The sequence below is a fragment of the Echiichthys vipera genome (genome assembly GCF_963691815.1).
Source record: "Echiichthys vipera genome assembly, chromosome: 19".
In the NCBI taxonomy this organism is placed as follows: Eukaryota; Metazoa; Chordata; class Actinopteri; order Perciformes; family Trachinidae; genus Echiichthys; species Echiichthys vipera.
In genome coordinates, this window is record NC_139844.1 from 13,245,373 (window position 1) to 13,263,585 (window position 18,213).

At 39.6% G+C, this 18,213-nt stretch overlaps 3 protein-coding genes across 3 annotated transcripts in view; 1 reads left to right on the plus strand and 2 right to left on the minus strand.

The window, feature by feature from the left end:
* Nucleotides 1–638: 638 nt before the first annotated feature.
* On the minus strand, nt 639–7,294 carry cpsf2 (cleavage and polyadenylation specific factor 2). The gene is made up of 15 exons (XM_083934334.1): nt 7,154–7,294; nt 6,755–6,921; nt 6,498–6,657; nt 6,004–6,109; nt 5,783–5,912; nt 5,585–5,700; nt 5,029–5,216; nt 4,600–4,890; nt 4,347–4,447; nt 3,845–4,048; nt 3,597–3,749; nt 3,165–3,387; nt 2,581–2,895; nt 1,668–1,802; nt 639–876 (listed from the first exon to the last, which is right to left on the minus strand). Exons 2-15 carry the CDS (start codon nt 6,901–6,903, stop codon nt 784–786), a joined length of 2,364 nt encoding a protein of 787 aa, XP_083790460.1. The 5' UTR covers nt 6,904–6,921; nt 7,154–7,294; the 3' UTR covers nt 639–783.
* Nucleotides 7,295–9,762: 2,468 nt separating this feature from the next.
* On the minus strand, nt 9,763–17,878 carry riox1 (ribosomal oxygenase 1). The gene is made up of 16 exons (XM_083933605.1): nt 17,803–17,878; nt 16,075–16,259; nt 15,759–15,905; nt 14,520–14,659; nt 14,267–14,366; nt 13,579–13,692; nt 13,373–13,479; nt 13,171–13,278; nt 12,861–12,895; nt 12,542–12,720; nt 12,018–12,122; nt 11,771–11,912; nt 11,518–11,638; nt 11,084–11,183; nt 10,919–11,005; nt 9,763–10,024 (listed from the first exon to the last, which is right to left on the minus strand). The coding sequence occupies exons 2-16, from the start codon at nt 16,156–16,158 to the stop codon at nt 9,965–9,967; spliced, it is 1,629 nt and encodes a 542-aa protein (XP_083789731.1). The 5' UTR covers nt 16,159–16,259; nt 17,803–17,878; the 3' UTR covers nt 9,763–9,964.
* Nucleotides 17,686–18,213, plus strand: part of extl3 (exostosin-like glycosyltransferase 3) — a 29,048-nt gene continuing 28,520 nt past the window's right edge. Inside the window, exon 1 of the mRNA XM_083933604.1 lies at nt 17,686–17,856. The gene's annotated coding sequence lies outside the window, so the exon portion shown is untranslated. The remainder of the gene's footprint in view (nt 17,857–18,213) is intronic.

Below are 18,213 nucleotides of genomic sequence, written 5' to 3' on the forward strand. Positions count from 1 at the left end.
GGATACCCTTGCCTCTGCTGCTTTGATTATGACTATTTCCAGTCCGTCTCTCGCAGGACCCCAACTTTATGGAAGTGAGAAAAATAAAACATAGTTTTACTGTTGTCAGAAGCTGCCATACAAGAACTTTGCATCTAAAATGAACCTGGAAATATATGATCAAAGAATACATAACAAAGACTAATGCTTTACTAAAGAGTGCAATCTATCCATCCTTGGATGACGCAAAATGATGATGAGCGCCCAATTAACGGCCTTCTGTATAGGGCGTAGCAAATGAGTGAACGATGGAGTGATTTTAGACAGAGCTTAAGAACGTGATGCCAACTTTTGATACCTGATGTCACATTTTAGGGTCAATACTTTGCCCTAAATGTGTGCATCTGAGACAAACCTTTAACAGAGAAGAATATTTGAAAAAGACTGTTTTAATATCAGAAAAGAAAGGGGAAACATCTTTTAGTCCATCCAGTGCATCAGGATGTTACTGTACAGAGGGAGGAGTAGTAGAGTCTGTTCACACACTCAGAGGTCAGTCGGGGAGAGCATCTGTCTCTCAGTTTGTGGGGGTAAACTAACAATAAAAAAAACATTATCTGGAAAAACTATAAAAGGGAAAATGTACAACAGGGTTTGCAGTGAAACAGCTGGAGCCGCCCATGAGGTAGAGAGTGGTGCACTCTTTTCCTCTGGGTAAAGTCCTTGTAAAGGATTGTCTCTGTATTGCCGTGGTATGCTCTTCTGCGGCGTGTCCTCCTCCTCCTCCTGCTGCTGCTGCTGCTGCTATACCACAGCATACTGCTGATACAGCAGCTCCCGGATCTTATAGTAGTCGTCACACAGGCAGCCTTCCAGGCCAATGCGTCCAGCCTCCGTCTGGACAAAGATGCACAGGTCATATGGGTCCATTCATTAACACTTTGTACAACATGGTTTCATCTTTAAACAGAGATGTACAAGAACAGTACACCACATTGCTGACCTCTAGAATAAACATGCTTGCGATTCTTTCCCAACGACGTTTACAGACTTGGGATTTAAATATCTAATGAAGCGATCCATGTTTTAAGTATTCCCATTTAAATAAAACACACGCACGCACAGACACACACACACGCACAGACACACTTTAAAAGTCCCAGTTCTCTTTGATTTAATTTGGGTTGCATCTATTTTAAGTTCTGGTCAATTATGCATTTTGTTGTTAGTATCCTGGCTCAGTCCTACTTTTCCTTTAGTTGTTGAGATCTGCCTGTGATTCTTGTTTTTGTGTGTGTCTTCTGAGGTGAGATGTTTTTATACTCCACTGGGGTTTTTTATCCTACTTAGGCAGGCTGTATTTGTTTCTCTTTGTGTTTAATGTTCCATTTTGTGTTAAGCACTGGTATCTTATTTCATGGTGTGTAAGTAAATATGTGTAAGTTAATAAACCCAATTCTCTATCACCATTAAGAACTATATGTGTATTTTAATATATAATATAACAAGAGATGACTATTTACTTGGCCGAGAGTCAACAGAATCTAAGGCAATTACTCACGACACTGGTATTCATTCTGTACCTATTAATATATATCAAATATGTAACTCCTTTGCACATAGACCTAAATATGAATCCATATGGAATAAAACCAGATGCCCAACATTCTGGCAGCATGCAAACTCACCCTGCGGACGGCCACCATGTTGTTGCATACGAGCACTCCTCCCACAAACTCGGCCTGGATGCCCTCTCTCAGCAGGACCTGCTTGAAGTCAGACAGGCGAGGCTCATTGATGAACACCGACTGATGCCCTGGAATCTGGAGGGAGAATGGAAGAGACTGCTTATTCCTTATGCAGCCCTCTGAACACACATTATCGGCCCTGTGTTTCAATGCCTTGTCAGTCAAAGTCCCATGTCGATCTATTCACTGATTAACTCTTCTCTGCGACTCACCTTGGGCAAAGAGTCTCACAACATCTGTCCTGACAACATGAAAATAAGAGACTTTGACCACTGGCTGCAGCAGCTGATGGGACCTTATGTCATAGTCTTATGTCATATGTTGCTTGAACTGTACTATTTCATTTGCCACTAGTAATTTGCATGACTGCAATTTAGGTTTTGTTATTTGTGGCTTCATTTAGATGTTTGACCTTCACTGTGTAGAATGGTGTATGTGCAGAGTTGAACAGTAGAAGACTGTTTTCACATTCAGCTGCTGAGAAGGAAAAGTTTCTCTGTGCTCACCTTAAATCCGAGTTTAATGCATGTTCATAGGAGCATGGTTTTTGAAATCACAACTAGTTTGTAAGCCAATCACGGTCAAACAATAATTGAATTAGAATAAGGGAAATGTTGCAAGACCCCCCCATAAGCATTCCCATTTAGGCCTATCAAAGGCCCTTTAGGGGGTTTTAACAAATTAATTTAAATATTTAGTGGGAAAAAAAGGCATCACAACACTAATAAGGCACAGAAAATCTTTAAGCTTACTAGAAACAAAAGTTTTCATTCACTTTTATACCAATTTCCCAAAACCTCTAAACTCATATTCAGAAATAACAATAGATTATTGCTTGTGTTCCCGGCCTTACCTCAGTCAGAGGCAGTGGCTCCAGCGTGGGAATGACATCACTCTCTTCTGACACCTCCTTCTCGTCCTCCCCAAACAGGTTTTTCATGGCGCGCTGTGCTGCCACAGCTGTGGCGTTGTGGTCAATATCAAGATCAGGGGTGACTTCCATGGCCATCTCACCATCCTCAGCCTCGTCTTTCACACCCTCTTCCAGCATCACTCCCGTGTCCACCTTCACCACGCGCATGTCCAGCACACCGTCGATCCAGGCTAGCTCTGTGTCTTTGGCCTTGCAGAACTGCAGCGAGCTCACCAAGGAGTCTTTCAACCGCACCTTTACCACGAGAAGAGGAAAGGAGATGAAGACACTGGTCTGTCATGGAAGGTTGAATTTATGCCTTGCTAAAGAAATCAACGTCGTAGCAGTTACCTTCTTGGCTCAACTACCAAGGGGTTGACATAGATTTATCAGGTTTTACTATTTTAGAAGAATATTTTATCTTTAGATAAAATATAGATAATAGACTTTCAGTTCTTTGCATCCAGTCAGAAAGACACAACCATATTCACTCGAATAAAAAGCATGCTGTTACTGAGGCTGACCTGGTAGATGTGTGTTTCACTGGTGGCGTCTATAGTCTCCTGCAGTTTGGGTGTGTAGACTTTGATGTCCTTGCTAAAAGCCTTGCAGGACTCAGCCAGGTCGAGACTAGCTTCTGGGGGCCCACGAACAATCACCAGCTGCCTGGGCTTCATCTGATTAATAATCTTCTTGATGGAGTCGCCATCAGAGCGACCTTCGTAGTCAATGTATGTAATCCTGGCTCTGTATAAGATGGAAAGTGGGATATAAAGCGTTTAAATACCTCTGAATTGCCGAACATTGTTCAATACCAGCAAAGATAAGAATTCTTGAATGACTTGTAATTTATCCAGGTAAGGTTTGCAGAGTAGAAATAACCGTTTTTAACAACACTTAACATTACATTCAAACAGTAATACTCATTCACACCTGGAGGCTGGTGGGTAACTGACCTAATTTCAAGGTTTTCTACGCTGGAGATGCATTTGGTGGGAACAACAGAGAGATCCTGGTCCATGGGCTCATCTCCGTTGGTCAATCCGGATTCCAGTTTGCTTTTCTCCTCCTCTGTGGCTTGCAGTTCAGGAACCAGAAACTCTTCCAGCCTATGAAAGAACATTATTTATGATAGCAGCAAATAAGTCAGTGTAAAATCTCTGTATCTGTTTTGCTGTAATATGATATTTCAGTGTTGTAGTACCTGATGATTTCCCCATACTCGTCCCATTTGATTCTCTCTTCATGCGTGGGAAACATCGGATAAGACTTTTTGGCGTGTTTGAAGAAGCTGCCTTTGCGGCTCCCCTCGCTCTTCATCATCAGGTCATGGTGCTTTGTTTTTACCGCAGCTGGTTGGTCCAGATCGTCGTCCAAATCGCTCTCGTCACTTGAGTCTACATCCACCCTGCAATTGCATTGAATAAGCATTAACTGTGTACAAACAAGGTGATTTTTTTTCAATGTTACTGGGATTAAATTGTCCCATTTACAGATTTCCATTTAAACAGCCTTTTTTAAAGTTCCAATCTAGAGCACTGTTTGTCTTTCTGATGGCTTTTTTACATCATTTCCTGTTTTAGCTGTTAAAAGACTGTAAAATTGTATGAATCAAATGTTTTGTTACACCAACAGGCATAAAGCATCATCAGAAACAAACATTGAATCCTCAAGCACCCAGTCGATCCAGGTCCATTTCTACTTACTCTTTTGCTTGTTCAAGTTTTTTAGCTGCTTCTTTCTTTACTCTGTCCTTCTCAAGGAAGTCCTCCAGCTCCTTGCCTTCAAGCTTCACTCTTTTCCTCACCTGTCATAATGAGAAGAGTGAAGGATGACATTTTTTCCAAAGTTGGCTGTGAATGTGAGAGACAGCAGTTTCCCGTGGGGCAAATATTGCATGATAAGATAAACAGAAACCCCTCTGTGATAGTAAATCAGCATCGTGACTGCTTGTCTCACCTCTAGATCCAGCATCTTCTCTCCAGGGTTGTCGATGAGGTAGCGGGCCAGGGTTCCAGGTGTAGTGCGGTAGGTAAGGATGACAGAGTTTTTGGCGTCTTGGCACCACTGTATGAAGAGCTCTCTGGAAAAGCCAGACTCGAGGTCTGGCTGGCTGCAAAGCACCACCTTGGGGCTGGGTACCCGGGCCAGGTCTGCCAGACTGTGGCACAGTGTCAAGTGACGGAACTGGAAGGGGTTGTTTCTCTTGTCTTCAAAACACCTCATGAGCTTATCACTCATCCACTCCACCTAAAAGACAGTAGAGTAAGTTCATATTATGGTGTACATATATTTTGTATTTGGCAACTAATTGAATTTGAATCCGAACAACTAACAAGGAAGGAATGGTACAAAATCCTCTAAAGTGTGAAAATCATTGATAAATACCTGGGACTTGGAGAACTCCACAACATTATAGCTGACATTGTTCAGCAGAGCTAGTGGGTAGGCTCCTAACCCAGCATCCTTTGTCCTCCAAATCTGGTCCAGGAGCTGAGCCAGCTCCAACACACGCCCAGCTGTATCCACGGCAATAAGGACATTACCATCACCACGGAGGGTCTCCATTACGTTGGCTGTAAGTAAAAAATAAAGGATGATTAATGAAAATAAACAAAAATGTTAAATTAAGCAGATTTACAGAACTAGAGGAGGGGACGTGAAGAATAAAAAAACATGTAGGGATCATACAAGTAAAACATGTCAAGCAGTTTAATCTTCGTTGAACAAAAGTGCTATAGTTTGAGATGAAAGGGTCTAAAACGCCACACATGATCCTGTCATCTCTCACACAGTACAACAACAAAACAACACTCTCTAAAAAAGGACCAAAAGAAAGACCACTGGGAAGTTATAAAATGACTGAATAATCACTAATTCAACTGAATAGATATCCTGTTTAATATGCAAATTACTACTATAGAATTGTGTGTAGATTACTTACTAAGGAGCAGCTCATCTCTCTGTTTGCGACGTGGCTGTACATATGTAGCATTGAAGGAGTCTGTAATAAGCAGGGAAGGACGACTAATGCTCTCCAATGTGCAGCCGTTGAGGTGTCTAGAATAAAGAAAAAGTTAAAAGCTAACAGCCAAACTAATAACTAAATTCCATTTCATATGAATGTTTTGTCTGTGCTCACATTTCTCTCTTGTGGTTGAAGTCCACAGCATAAACAATCTCCTCCTCTCCATCCTTCACAATTTTCCAAATAGTGCCTCCAATCATGTGGCCCGCTGGAAGAGGAGTGATGGAAAGACCATGCCCTTTCCCTGTCAGGAGACAAGAAAGATATCAAACTCTGGTATTTGTGACACACAAACAAAGGGAACTCCTGATCTATAAGGATCAGCAATAACTCACCTTTTAGATTGACAATCTGAGAGTATTTCAGCTGCTGGATTTTATCAAAAGCACTGTCCACATCATCGAGGGTGAACAGTGTGAAATCTTCACTGTTATTTCGAGACTAAGTGGAAAAACGGAAATGATCAAGAAACAGATGTTATCCATGCAATCAAGCTCTATCAGTAGGGCTACAACTAACTAATGAAAATAGAGAAAAATGTCCATCCCAGTTTCTAAAAGCCCAGCGTGATGTCTTTAAACGTCTTAATTTGTCAGTCCAACACAAAAAGATATTCAGTTTAATTTTAAATAAAGTACAGAAAAGAGCAGGAAATATCCAGATTTAAGAAACTGAACAGTATTTTCTGCTATTTTAGCATGAAAAACTACCTCAATTATTAATCAATTATCAAAATATTAGATTGTTTTTCTGTTGACTAATCGCTGCAGCTGTATGTGTTAATTAATTCATACCTTTACATGTGTGATTTCCCACACCCCCTTCTTACCTGATATAGATCATACATGAACATCTGACCCATCTTGTAGACAGGAATTGTAGCATAAATAGTACAGTTTAAACCCAGTTTCCCCACAGCATATGGCAGGGCTCCCAGGTGTATGGGGTCAGGATGGGAGAGGAGCACTGCATCCACCTGATGTACATATCTGGAGTGGAAAATGAAAAATCACACACTTGATTTAATTCGCTGAGCAGGTGGTGGTGTGGGGGGAGGGGTAGAGAGAGTATAGATACCATAATTACCTTTTCATAGCGTCAATGATGTCCATTGAAAAGCTCTCATCCCAGCCACAGTCCAAGAGGAAGCGGAATTCATCCACCTGCAGCAGGTAACAGAGGGCCGACTCCTCCTGCACCCCTGAGACGGCTGTCAGCTTGATAATAGACGTCATTTTCTTTCAGTTGCCACGCTGAAAAGTACAGTTACAGGTTATAACACGAGGTTACGCTTACCACAACATGTCCACCCTAATAAACAAAACAACACCACTCAAGTTGCGTTAAGTGGTGTGACGTAAACAGCTTGGTTGCTAGCCACAGCTAACAACGGTAACAAAGTAAGTCTGTCTCTTTAGCATGAGAGCTACACTTAGCTCGCGGACGTTAAGGGACTTTTGAACGACAAAAGAAGGTGCAACGTACCACTAATATATGAGATGATATAAATTTCCTTCAGGTGGAAAAGAGAAACAATACTTTAATGTTCTATTACTCCAATGTTAAGACATTTTGGCTCGCGTTTTTAGCACACACACTCGACTAGCAGACATGTTTGCCGCTGCATCATGTGTGAAAGGGCAAAAGAGCGTACCAAATGTGGCGGTGTGAACACAAAATCATTTTTTATGACAAAAAATACGCAAATTTTCACGATACTATATTTCAATTTATTTATTTGTTTATTTATTTAGATATATATTGACTTGCTAAATTGCAACTGATATTATAACCCACGACGCGGTAATATATGTATATTTAACAGTTCACGTAACCCTGTCGTGTTTGCACAGTTGGTATAGTCCAATGCCCTCTGCCTGGTGAGTGACGAGATCGAGGCCGAGTCTGGTGAACGGAAGGTAATATTTGACATATTCCTGCATCACGTCTCTTAAATATTTAAGTCCATGTACTCCAAAATGTTGACCGTGTCAAACACAAAGTACGAACTTTATCTGATAAGCCATTCTGAATGAAAACCTGACACACCTTTGCTTCATGCGAGCTAGGAAGCTAACTGCTTAGCTGGCCAGTGGTGCTGTGAGTTTGTGTTGTTGTTGAAGTATGCAAAGTAAAAATATGTTCATCATTTAGTTTAAATGGTGAAACGACAGCTACCATATATGGTTTAAAGCAAGCGCTGAGTTACACTCGCTGGTGTAAAAACAAGGTGACATGGGTGGGTAATTGGTAATGACTGATTTGAAGTAGAGGTAGACTGATTAATCGATCGGGGATGATTTGTGCTATTTTAAAATAACCGGCATTGGTCAACACATGAGCAGGTTGAGCCGATTCTCACGCAGGCACATCTGCTTATTTGAGTGCACGCTCATCACATGTGTCTGCGCATGCTGAGCTGTAATATGAGCAAACAAAGTTGTTATGACTTGTTTATTTTTTTAATCACGTAAATTACGGCCATTTGCCTTGTGACAAACAAACCAAAAAACATGCTTCTGGAAAGTTTTGGGAAGATGCTTAAAAGAAGTTTTGAGCCCCGTTCTATTATTACTATACAGTATATAATGTACCTTATGCTGCCTTCGCGTGCTATGGTAAAGGTGGTCCTCTACCAGTGCGTTGTGTTCAAGTGCGTTTGTTGTTGTAGTTAAATGAAATCTACTATTCATCATCTATCAAAAATACAGCATATTATTTACCGTTTTTGTTATGATAAATCCTCTTTTTGCTGTAGTTGATGAATTAGACAGTCTAAAATGGTTCCGCCATGTTACATTTTTAAACGACAACAACGGCACTTGAACACAACTCACTGGTTATTTCAACTTCACAAGTGGAACGTTACATCTTTTCCATAGCAAGTGAACGCAGCATTAGGCTACTATGAACTTTTCCCCAAATTAATTCAATCAGCTGTTTTATTTATGTTCAAAATATATTAGATTGTAATGGAATTAAATTACTAATAAATTACTTGCTAAAATAAAAAACAGAAAAACCATCCAAAAACAATCTGCATTCTATAAAGAAAAACCCATATCAGTCGACCTCTAGTTTAAAGATGACCTCACCTAACACTAGCTCAGAGCTCTGTCTGACAAACGTTTGAAATAATTAAATGTCTAAATAACTCCATACCCTCTGTTATGTTTCTGACAACACAAAGTTAAGTTTGATGTCAATAGAAATGAACGTTCAGTCCTAATTGGTCATATAGTTTTTAGTTGTGCAATCAATTCCCAGTCAGAAATATGCCGAGTCACCTTCATTTGTGAGATGCAGTGTCTCCTGTGTAGCTCTGGAGATGGGATGGGGGGGAAAGAAATTGAATAAGCATCAGTCCCCCTTATCAAACTGATTTAAAACTGTTCTGCTCCGAGTATAAAATCCATGCCACAGAATTTGTTTCAATGCATCTTCTGCTATTTCTATAGGAACCATGGTCAACTTTGCAGCACTTGTCCGTAACCACTGGATGAACATCTTGGTGCCCATGGGCTTTGTGGTTGGATGGTACTTTGACAAACAACAGGACCAGCAGCTGACAGCTTTCAGGAACAAAAGTGTTTTGTTCAGTAGGTAAGAAATAACAAAGTAAACTTACACCTGTTTAAATAGCAAAACAAATCCCTCCTGGTTATTTATTTGAAATTCATGTGAGTTTTTTTGCTACTGCATACCCACGTACCCCCAGTTTGAACCAATTACTTTGCACATAGGTCAGCAGAAGGCTTAGTGATAAAGGAAACATGTTTATATGCATCTTATGCAAATCTCTAACTTCTGTTCTCTTTAGGGAGCTGAAGCCTGGTGAGGAGGTGACATGGAAGTAGATTACACCTACCTGGAATGTGTCCTGTCATCTGGTGTGAATGACCCTCAAATCACAATATTTAAGATCTGATTTTGAGTTGGATCCCCCAATAACCTTTAATGTTTTGAGTTGTATCAACAGATAATAAACATGTCCTTTCTTGTCAAAACCACTTGTACTTGTTGGTGATTTTGGTTACAAAACATGACACAAAAAAATAAATGTTGAAGATTTATTTCCTGACATAAAAGGTGAGACTACATGACAGGATTAACACAATGAAGAAACGTTTAACCATAAGAAAAAGTGTGTTTGATGCTGAACAGAGAGCAAATATGTAATGGTTGTTCAGTGTAGCCATTCCTGTAGCACTAATGAAGAATACATGTGTTTTTTGCATCATTTTGTAAGGAGAGACTCTATTCATGCAGTCAGCATGACTGAATAATCTGTGGCCACTACAGAGGTTCTGCAGTGTGGATAATCCCCCTCTCAAAAAGCAGCTCAGCCAGAGTGATCTGGGGGTGAAAAGGAACCATGTGAGGAACAACTCAAACCAATAATTAAACCAAAAAAAAATCCTTAAAAAATGAATGATTTAGAATAAATATATATGTAAAATGGAAAGAGGTGAGAAGGACATGCCCATTTACAAAAACAGGCTTTGTTATCGAGATTATCAACCCCTTATCCCAAGAGAACAAAAGCTTGATTCCTCTTATTAGGCTACTTATGTGTACCTACTTATTTGTGCGTGACTACGTCCAGTTTTCGACATAAGGTGTTAAAGTTTTTTTTTTTTAAACAAATAAGCAAATGACATTGATTAATATTATATTCACAATAAGTATTAAACATGTTACCTGTGTCCCTTTATTATTAATTATTTATTTATTATTTATTTTATTAATTTAACAGAAAATACTCAATTGTGAGGGAAATGTCTTTTTTCTGTGAATTTCTTTGTTGGAGTTACTGGGGGACATAAATCCTGACAATGCCGTGTGAGTTGAGGACATCTCTAACTACATACACAAAATCAAGCATTTTTTACTTTGCCAACGTAGAGATAATCCAAAGTAAAAGTCCCATAGCTTTTAACTTTTATACCTCTAAGATTATATAATGTTTTTTATTTCAGGCACACCTGATGTGATAACATGGCCTTTTGTCTTCTTGTGATAATGAGTTGATTATCTCTTTATCCTGATATAACAAAGCTAATTTTCATATCAAAAATAATTAACTTGTGATCTTGAGAGAACAGCAAAAAAAAAAAAAACTTGTTGCAAGCATGGCCTTTTTCAGTTTCTGTACTTATGACTTGCATAAACTGTCAAATACAAAAGAATGCCTGAATGTACAGTGGCATCACATCTTAGCACAGATCTTATGCACCTAAAACCACATACCCTGTCCTTTGCAGCCTCACATGGGAAACTTCCTACTGTCACAAATTTGGGATATGAATGGATCAGAAACTCCATGGCGTCTGTGTGCTGAAAGAAAAAAACGATTATTAGGCAGTGACAACATCATTACGAAACAAGGGTTTTAACACAGATCTTCAAATCTACCTCTGCTTTGATTTCAAAACTCTTGAGCTCCTCTTTGTGGTAAACTCTGGGGTTGTCTGTTGTGTAGTAAAGATGAACCGCTTCCCCATCACTGCATAACCTGGGAAGACAGAAAGTTATATTTTAACATTGCCATTTTCTTTTTACATTTTTGCTTTAAAGGCAAATTATTAGAGTGGGTTTCACAACATGTAATCAAAAATTTGTAGAGGCCTAGTCCACACGGACAAGGGTATTTTTTAAACCAAACTTTTATGGCCCTATAATCCTGTCCACACATTATTTCCGTATATATATATATATATATATATATATATATATATATATATATATATATATATATATATATATATATATATATATATATATATATATCCGTATATATATATATATATATATATATAAATAAATGCAGTAAAAAAAAGTTGTATGACCTGGCACATCCAGCACGGAGAACTCTGACTCTGGTCTGGGTAGTGATTTGTGAACCTACATCCATAACTTGCCCACGCTCCCACCTAGCAGGCGCTCCTTGCACACTCCTGGCCAATTCCTCTGTAGGAGATGACATGAAATTGTTAGAATCAGAAGCACCATGTACCTCAAGCTCTCTTGTGAAATATAAAAACATTAACACTTTCATCCAAAAGTAGACGTTTCTTCTGAGTTAATTCCCAGAACTCATACCTGCTGTGAGCGCAGGAGGAAGGCAGTCATGGAGGAAGTCTCTGGCCTTCTGATCCACAGCAGCGTCGACGGGGGCGTAAGTTGTTAGTTTCTTCATCAGACTCTCAATTTGTGAGAAGAATTTTGTCCTGCGTGGGTCTTCCTACACACAGTGAGGAGGACTTGGGTCGGTCGTGGGTAATTGGTGAAAAGCCGAGGATGTGATGACGACGCGTGACCAATAAATACAAAATAACTGATGAATTACCTTGTCAGAGTTCTGTACTCCCATGTATGTCAGGTAATCCAGAGGTAAGCCCTGTCTGAACTCCACATCCTCCTCCATTGCTATTTCCAACGCGGCTGGAACCACCTGGAAAAAAGGCAGTCGTTAATGTATTGCACTACTTTTATCCAGAAGTAATACTGGAATGTTGCACATCAGAAATGATAAGAACCATCTTCCTTCCATTTTATTTTCATCGATTGTTATTTCACATGCGTTACAACAGCTCAACACAGACAACGAAGTGTAAAAGCTTTCATAACGTAAATCTCATTAGTATCATTAAGGGAAATGCTGTCAATTAACTATATCTGTAATGCTTGATCAATAAATGAGCCAATATACCCGTCTGACGCCTTTTGTTTTAAGGGGACCTATCATGCTGTTGTTTAGGTCCATACTTGTGTCTTGGGTTTCTACTAGAACATGTTTACATGCTTTAATGTCCAAAAAAGCACTTCATTACACTGTTTAATACTGTCCATGGCTGCTGCAGAGAGTATCACCTTCTGTAGTAGATCCCCCCAGCTGTTCTTCTGGTAAGACGAGATGGTGACGTGGAGGGAGTGAGCATCTGGGAGGCAGTCGCCCTGATGGATGAATCCTCGGGGAAAGTAAAGGAGATCCCCAGCTTCTAGCACCACTTCTAGGATTGGCTTCCCGATGTCTGCCTGATTGAAGTTTTCTGGAGAGGAAACGCAAAGCAGTCCTGTCTTGAGAAATTACGGTAAATAATTGAATCCTCATTCCAACTTAATTAAGACATACATTTCACTATAAAGAAGAAAAATATAAAATATATATTCTTTTTTTTTTTTTACTCACGACTTGAAAGAACAGGCAAGACCTCATCTTCTGTCCTACAAATACAGAAAGAACAACAACTTCAATGTGTGTTCCTTGGCATCAATCTCTCGCGTTCTTTCTAACTTTGTATCAAACTAATAGGATAACAGTGCATCATGGGCCACATGTGGTAAATGTAAAAACCAGATTAGCTCCCAATTGCGGATTCTTAGTGGACATGACTTGGTGTTCCATCTCAAAATGTTGGATCATCTACTAGTTTCTGCAAAAACAAGTCAGTGTGAATTTAACTTAATGCTGGTCTTTTAAAAAGGTCTCTCCATCTCACCTTGGGTTGTACACTCTCCAATGTTTCTTCCCCTCCAGCTGAACCACAAACGCCTCGATGTCGTCATAATGTGGAGCAAAGCCTTGTGTTCCAGATGGTGTCAGGTATCTGGTTAAAGGGGGATTAAAAAAACCCACATATTTAACAAAAACTGAGAGCATCCAAAAAGGTTTCCAGGAGAATTGTTGACCCGAATACTTACACGTTGGCTCCGGCCATGCTGCCAAAATGCTCTTGGAGAATGGACAGCACGTTCCACACTGTGGAGGAGAAAGCCTGGGGATTCAGCAAGCGGAGGGAGCAGCCACTCTGGGAAATGGAGAAACAATTACTATAATGAGGGCGCTGTGCAAATAGTGGAAATAATCACACACTGTATAAAGATCTGCTGACTTTATCTGGCCTTACCTCGTAGAAGTCCCACACAGTAAACGGCAGAGCTCTCCCCGCAGGATTATGTGTCTGCCTCTTGCCATTTTTGTAGCTGGTGACATCCAGGTTCACCCCATACTGAACATCCTCCTTAAATATAACAACGCAGACATGGAGTTCATATCACAGATCATCATTTGCTTTTTTTTTTTTTTTTCTAAAATCAACTATCAAAGAGGATCTTATAGTTACTCATTGAGGAAAAGGAAACAGAAAGAATCTGGGCACGTTGCTACCAAACATAAAACAAAAAAAAAAATCAACAAATAGACAGAAAAAGTGTAAATAAATAAAAAAGTAATATACAACAGAAATGAGGCAACAAACTTTATTGACCTCCCCTTGATAATTATTAGTTTTTGTGATTACAGATTTAAAAGAGTCAGTGAGTGAAAGAAGGCTTTGTCTGACTTTTCCAGCAATCCTTGGAGTGCCAATAAAGCCAATAAAGCCCGCAAATGCAAGTCAAACTTTTGCGTTTCCCACGTTGCATAAAGGGAAGTACCTGCTTCACTTGTATACTTTCACCGATGAGTCCTATAATAATCACTGTGTATAATGGTGTTGTGTGTAAAGATGTGTCTTGATGATAACCAAAGAATTTCAACACAGGTGTGGAAATTACAAAGGAAGGATGGATGAGGTAATGTTTTTATATCCTTACCTGTCTTAAAATGCGATCAAACTCCGCTGTGGAGAATAGTCCCTTGTAATAATTTGGATTCTTACGTTGAACAAGAATGGGCTTCTTTTCCCAGGTTTCCCTTCAGAGAGACGAAAGATATTAGCCGGGAAAAGTCAAATTGTTGTATTATTATTTGACCGCAGTGTTTGCTCTAATGCAGTCTACAGGACGTCATTTTCTTTTTCTTAAATATTTACACGGATAGAATCAATGGCAACACACTCATCTGTACCTGAAGAAGGACTTGGCAGGGATGGGGTTGATGAGCCACTGGAACAGCTTGCTCGCTCTGTCCCTGCTGTTGTTGACTTTTGCCAGGTCGGCCAGCAAAGCATCCAGAGCCTCACCATCTCCATTTACACACTCCTCATTCTGCATTGGAAGCATAGAGACTATGATCCATAACTGACTGGTATGGTCAAGCAAAAAGACTGAAACACATTGACTTACATAGCAAAAGAGATGTCTTTAGATCTGTAGATACATTTTTTTCGTGTGCCATAACCCCCACAAAATGACTCATTTTGATTCATTTGGTGCGATAACATTTGGAAAGTCTCAAGGAGCTGCAAAATTAAATAATTGAATTCAAGTTAGCCGGCGCACTAAACCAAAGTAGCCTCTAGACGACTCTGGTGTGCCTGCTCTATGGGTCACACAATTTGGAAGCAGTGCCGTGGAAGTTGAAGTTTTTTTGGGTTCATGCGCCAATGATCAATTTTCATAGAAAAAAATGGGGCTCTGCCTCTAACGCTGTATCCAGTTAATACATTCATGGTTGCTGCAGAGATGCCCAAAGTGCAGATGCCAAAGTTCTGGAACGGCTGAACAATCAGAGCAGACTGAGTGGGGAATGAAGACACAGGCTCTTAAACGGAGCGTTTCAGACAGAGGGTGAATACAGGTATATTCAGACAGACAGTATGAGAAGAATAATGTGTGTTTATTTTTTTTGGCAGTTTTTCAAGCCTTTATTATATAGGATAGACAGGAAGCCTGGGAACGCCTCGGGATCCCCCAGTTAGAGCTGGTTAATGTGGCCCGGGAAAGGGAAGTTTGGGGTCCCCTGCTAAAGCTGCTGCCCCCGCGACCCAACCCCGGATAAGCGGATGAAGATGAGATGAGATGAGATGAGGAAATGGGGTGAGAGAGAGGGGGAGACATGCAGCAAAGGGCCGCAGGTCTGAGTCGAAACCGCAGCCGCTGTTGCTGCCTCGAGGACCTTCAGCCTCTTTACATGGGGCGACTGCTCTAACCTCTCAGCCACCGGCCGCCCCCAAAAAACGTGTGTTTTGAATATTAAAGCATGTAAACATGTTATAGTAGAAAGCCAACATACAAGTATGAACCTGAAATTTTGCACAATATGGGATCTTTGACTTTCAAATTAAAAGATCATTACTTTTCATGGATGTGAAAATGGCAACAACTAGCATCTGTCTTCATATCTGTGCAGCAGGTACACACTTACTTCTGTCATTCCCTCAAGGCTCTCCTCTTTATGTGTAGACTTTTGGAGCTTCTTTCGCATTTTCTTCCTTTCAGGCTTTAATTGGGCTTTAACTGTGTTAACCTTGTTGGCCCCGTTCTCCTTTTTCCTTTTCTTCTTATTTGCCACCTAGATCATAATACAAGTTGACATCATGAAGGAGCAGATAACAGGATGTAACAGCTAACTTGCCATCAGGAGGACTGTGTTGTCCCTCCTGCAGCAGCTGTGAGTGTATCACAGCACCAGGAACCAAAGCACTTTATACCACTTTGTTTTATTTTATCATAATACCTACCTGCATGGACGGCTTCGTAGCAGGAGGTAAGTCTGTTGACATCGTTTGATAAAGAGCAAAAGCTGACATGTGTTTCCTCTCCATTTTCCAGAATGTGCGTCATCACCCTGCGACCGCTGGAGAGTCTTCTTCTACGTGTATATTTGTGGTCTAATTGACTCACTACTGCCGCCTGCAGAGCTGAACTACAAGTTGCAACTTTTAAAACACTTTTTCTGAACCCCTTTTTAAACACATGTATTTATTTATATTTTTAATGAAATCATTTTAATTATTTAGTATTTATCGGATTTTCCAAAATAGTTCTACAAATAAACATACAAGCGAAGTGAAAAAGCAGAAAATAAGGAAAATATTATATATATATATATATTAGTTATATTAATGTATAATAATATTTCTGTTATAAAAATGATATATCTGCGTATATTGTATAAGTATTATCATACTGTGTACACATTTGATATCATTTCCACCATTATCATGATATGTACAGCCTATTTCTTTTGTATATAAACATACAGTATTTTACACATACATAGTACAAAAATAGCCAGTTTGATGAGGGAGATTTGTATTCTTAATTAAAGATAATTAAAAAATGTTTTTTTTATCAAATGCAGTATTGGAAAATATTATTTCATAGCAATAAATTAGTATATATATATATATATATATATATATATATCATAAATGCATATTATCACATATTTCAATACTGCTGGTGACTGTTTATAATGACTTTAGTGCCACTTCATTACCATTTGCATTGTTTTAATAGAACACTGCCTGATACTGTCTTCGCTGACTGCCCTAGTGTTTATGCACCACAAATCTGGAACAAACTTCCAGAAAACTGCAGGTCTGCTGCAAATCTCAGCTCTTTTTAATTAAGACTGAAGACTTTTCTGTGGACTTTTCGATTCCATTAATATTCTTGGTTTTATTTTATTCTTTTTAAATATTTTATTTGTTTGTTTTTATTCTTATAATTATTTTATCTGAATGTCATTATATATCTTATGTTACCTTGTTAAAATGTGCTATGCAGATAAACTTCCCTCGTCTTGATTCTATTCACTGTGTTGTTGTTGTTCTTTACTGTCACTTAATTGTCAAAGTCAAAGTCAGCTTTACTGTCAATTCTTCACATGAACAAAAGACAAAGACACAATTAGTAAAGTGTCAAGACCCAATGGTAAGTGACACAACATAAATGATCTAACTGCTATAGTAACAACAAAACAATACAATAATAATAATAGTAAAAATAATAATAAAGTGCAGATGGTCATTTTCTGTGTGTCTGTTATGAGTTCAGGATGTCTCTTGGAGAGCTATTTCTATTCGTACTTTTAACCTATTTGTACTTGTTTTACTTGATTGATTGATTCATTTATTGTATAGAATCGAAACATTGGCTGCAATACTCATCTCGTGGTTCTCTAAATATATTGTATTTTACACGGCACCCACCTTGACCACTAGATGGAGCGTCCCCCCATTATTGAATGTGTTTGAACGACACGGTTAATCAACACCGTTTCCCACAATGCCTCGCGGCGTGCTTGTCGGTGCTGTTTGTCCAGCCGTCGCTTCCAACAATGCAGCTTTTAATGGTGCTGTGAGCGGTGCTGAACTGGAAACGCAGCAGCAGCGCCGCAGGCTCGTCCCGGTGACTGTGGTCGTTTTACAAATTTAACACAACGGAGATTTTTTTTGACAAACCTGCCGGCCGGCGGTGACAGTTTTTTCGGACGTCCTGGACTCTTCTAGCGGAGGGTGAGTAGCCTCTAAAGCTAACGTTGGTCTGCCTGTGTAGTTCAGAGTAAATGCATTTTGTTGTGACCGTTGCTCGCTAGCAGCAGGCTATAGCTAATTGGCCAGATGAGACATATGGCCCCTTGTGTCTCCCCCCCTTGTCCATATTTAATACATTAGCCGTGTGTCCACTTATCCTCGTTGTGTTGGGTTTCTAACTGGTGTAAACGTAAAAAGGTAGGGTTTTTTTATAAAGACTTTGAGGCAGTTGAGTCTGTGGCTGCTGCAAGTCGTGAGTCTGTTTTGCTTTGATCTCGGCTGAGACACACGTCAACCAAAGCCGGTGTAGTCGGTGCTTTTGCCGCGATTTAAGTCTGT

Excerpts from the sequence above, each read along its gene's own strand:
- cpsf2 (XM_083934334.1), bottom strand. The coding sequence starts at position 6,903 with ATGACGTCTATTATCAAGCTGACAGCCGTCTCAGGGGTGCAGGAGGAG. Across the intron at positions 6,110-6,497 it reads TCATGTATGATCTATATCAG|TCTCGAAATAACAGTGAAGA; the intron begins GTAAGAAGGGGG and ends TTTTCCACTTAG. Across the intron at positions 2,896-3,164 it reads GTGAAACACACATCTACCAG|GTGCGGTTGAAAGACTCCTT; the intron begins GTCAGCCTCAGT and ends CTCGTGGTAAAG.
- riox1 (XM_083933605.1), bottom strand. The coding sequence starts at position 16,158 with ATGGAGAGGAAACACATGTCAGCTTTTGCTCTTTATCAAACGATGTCA. Across the intron at positions 13,693-14,266 it reads TTGATCGCATTTTAAGACAG|GAGGATGTTCAGTATGGGGT; the intron begins GTAAGGATATAA and ends GTTATATTTAAG. Across the intron at positions 10,025-10,918 it reads GTGAGGCTGCAAAGGACAGG|ATCACTCTGGCTGAGCTGCT; the intron begins GTATGTGGTTTT and ends TTTCACCCCCAG.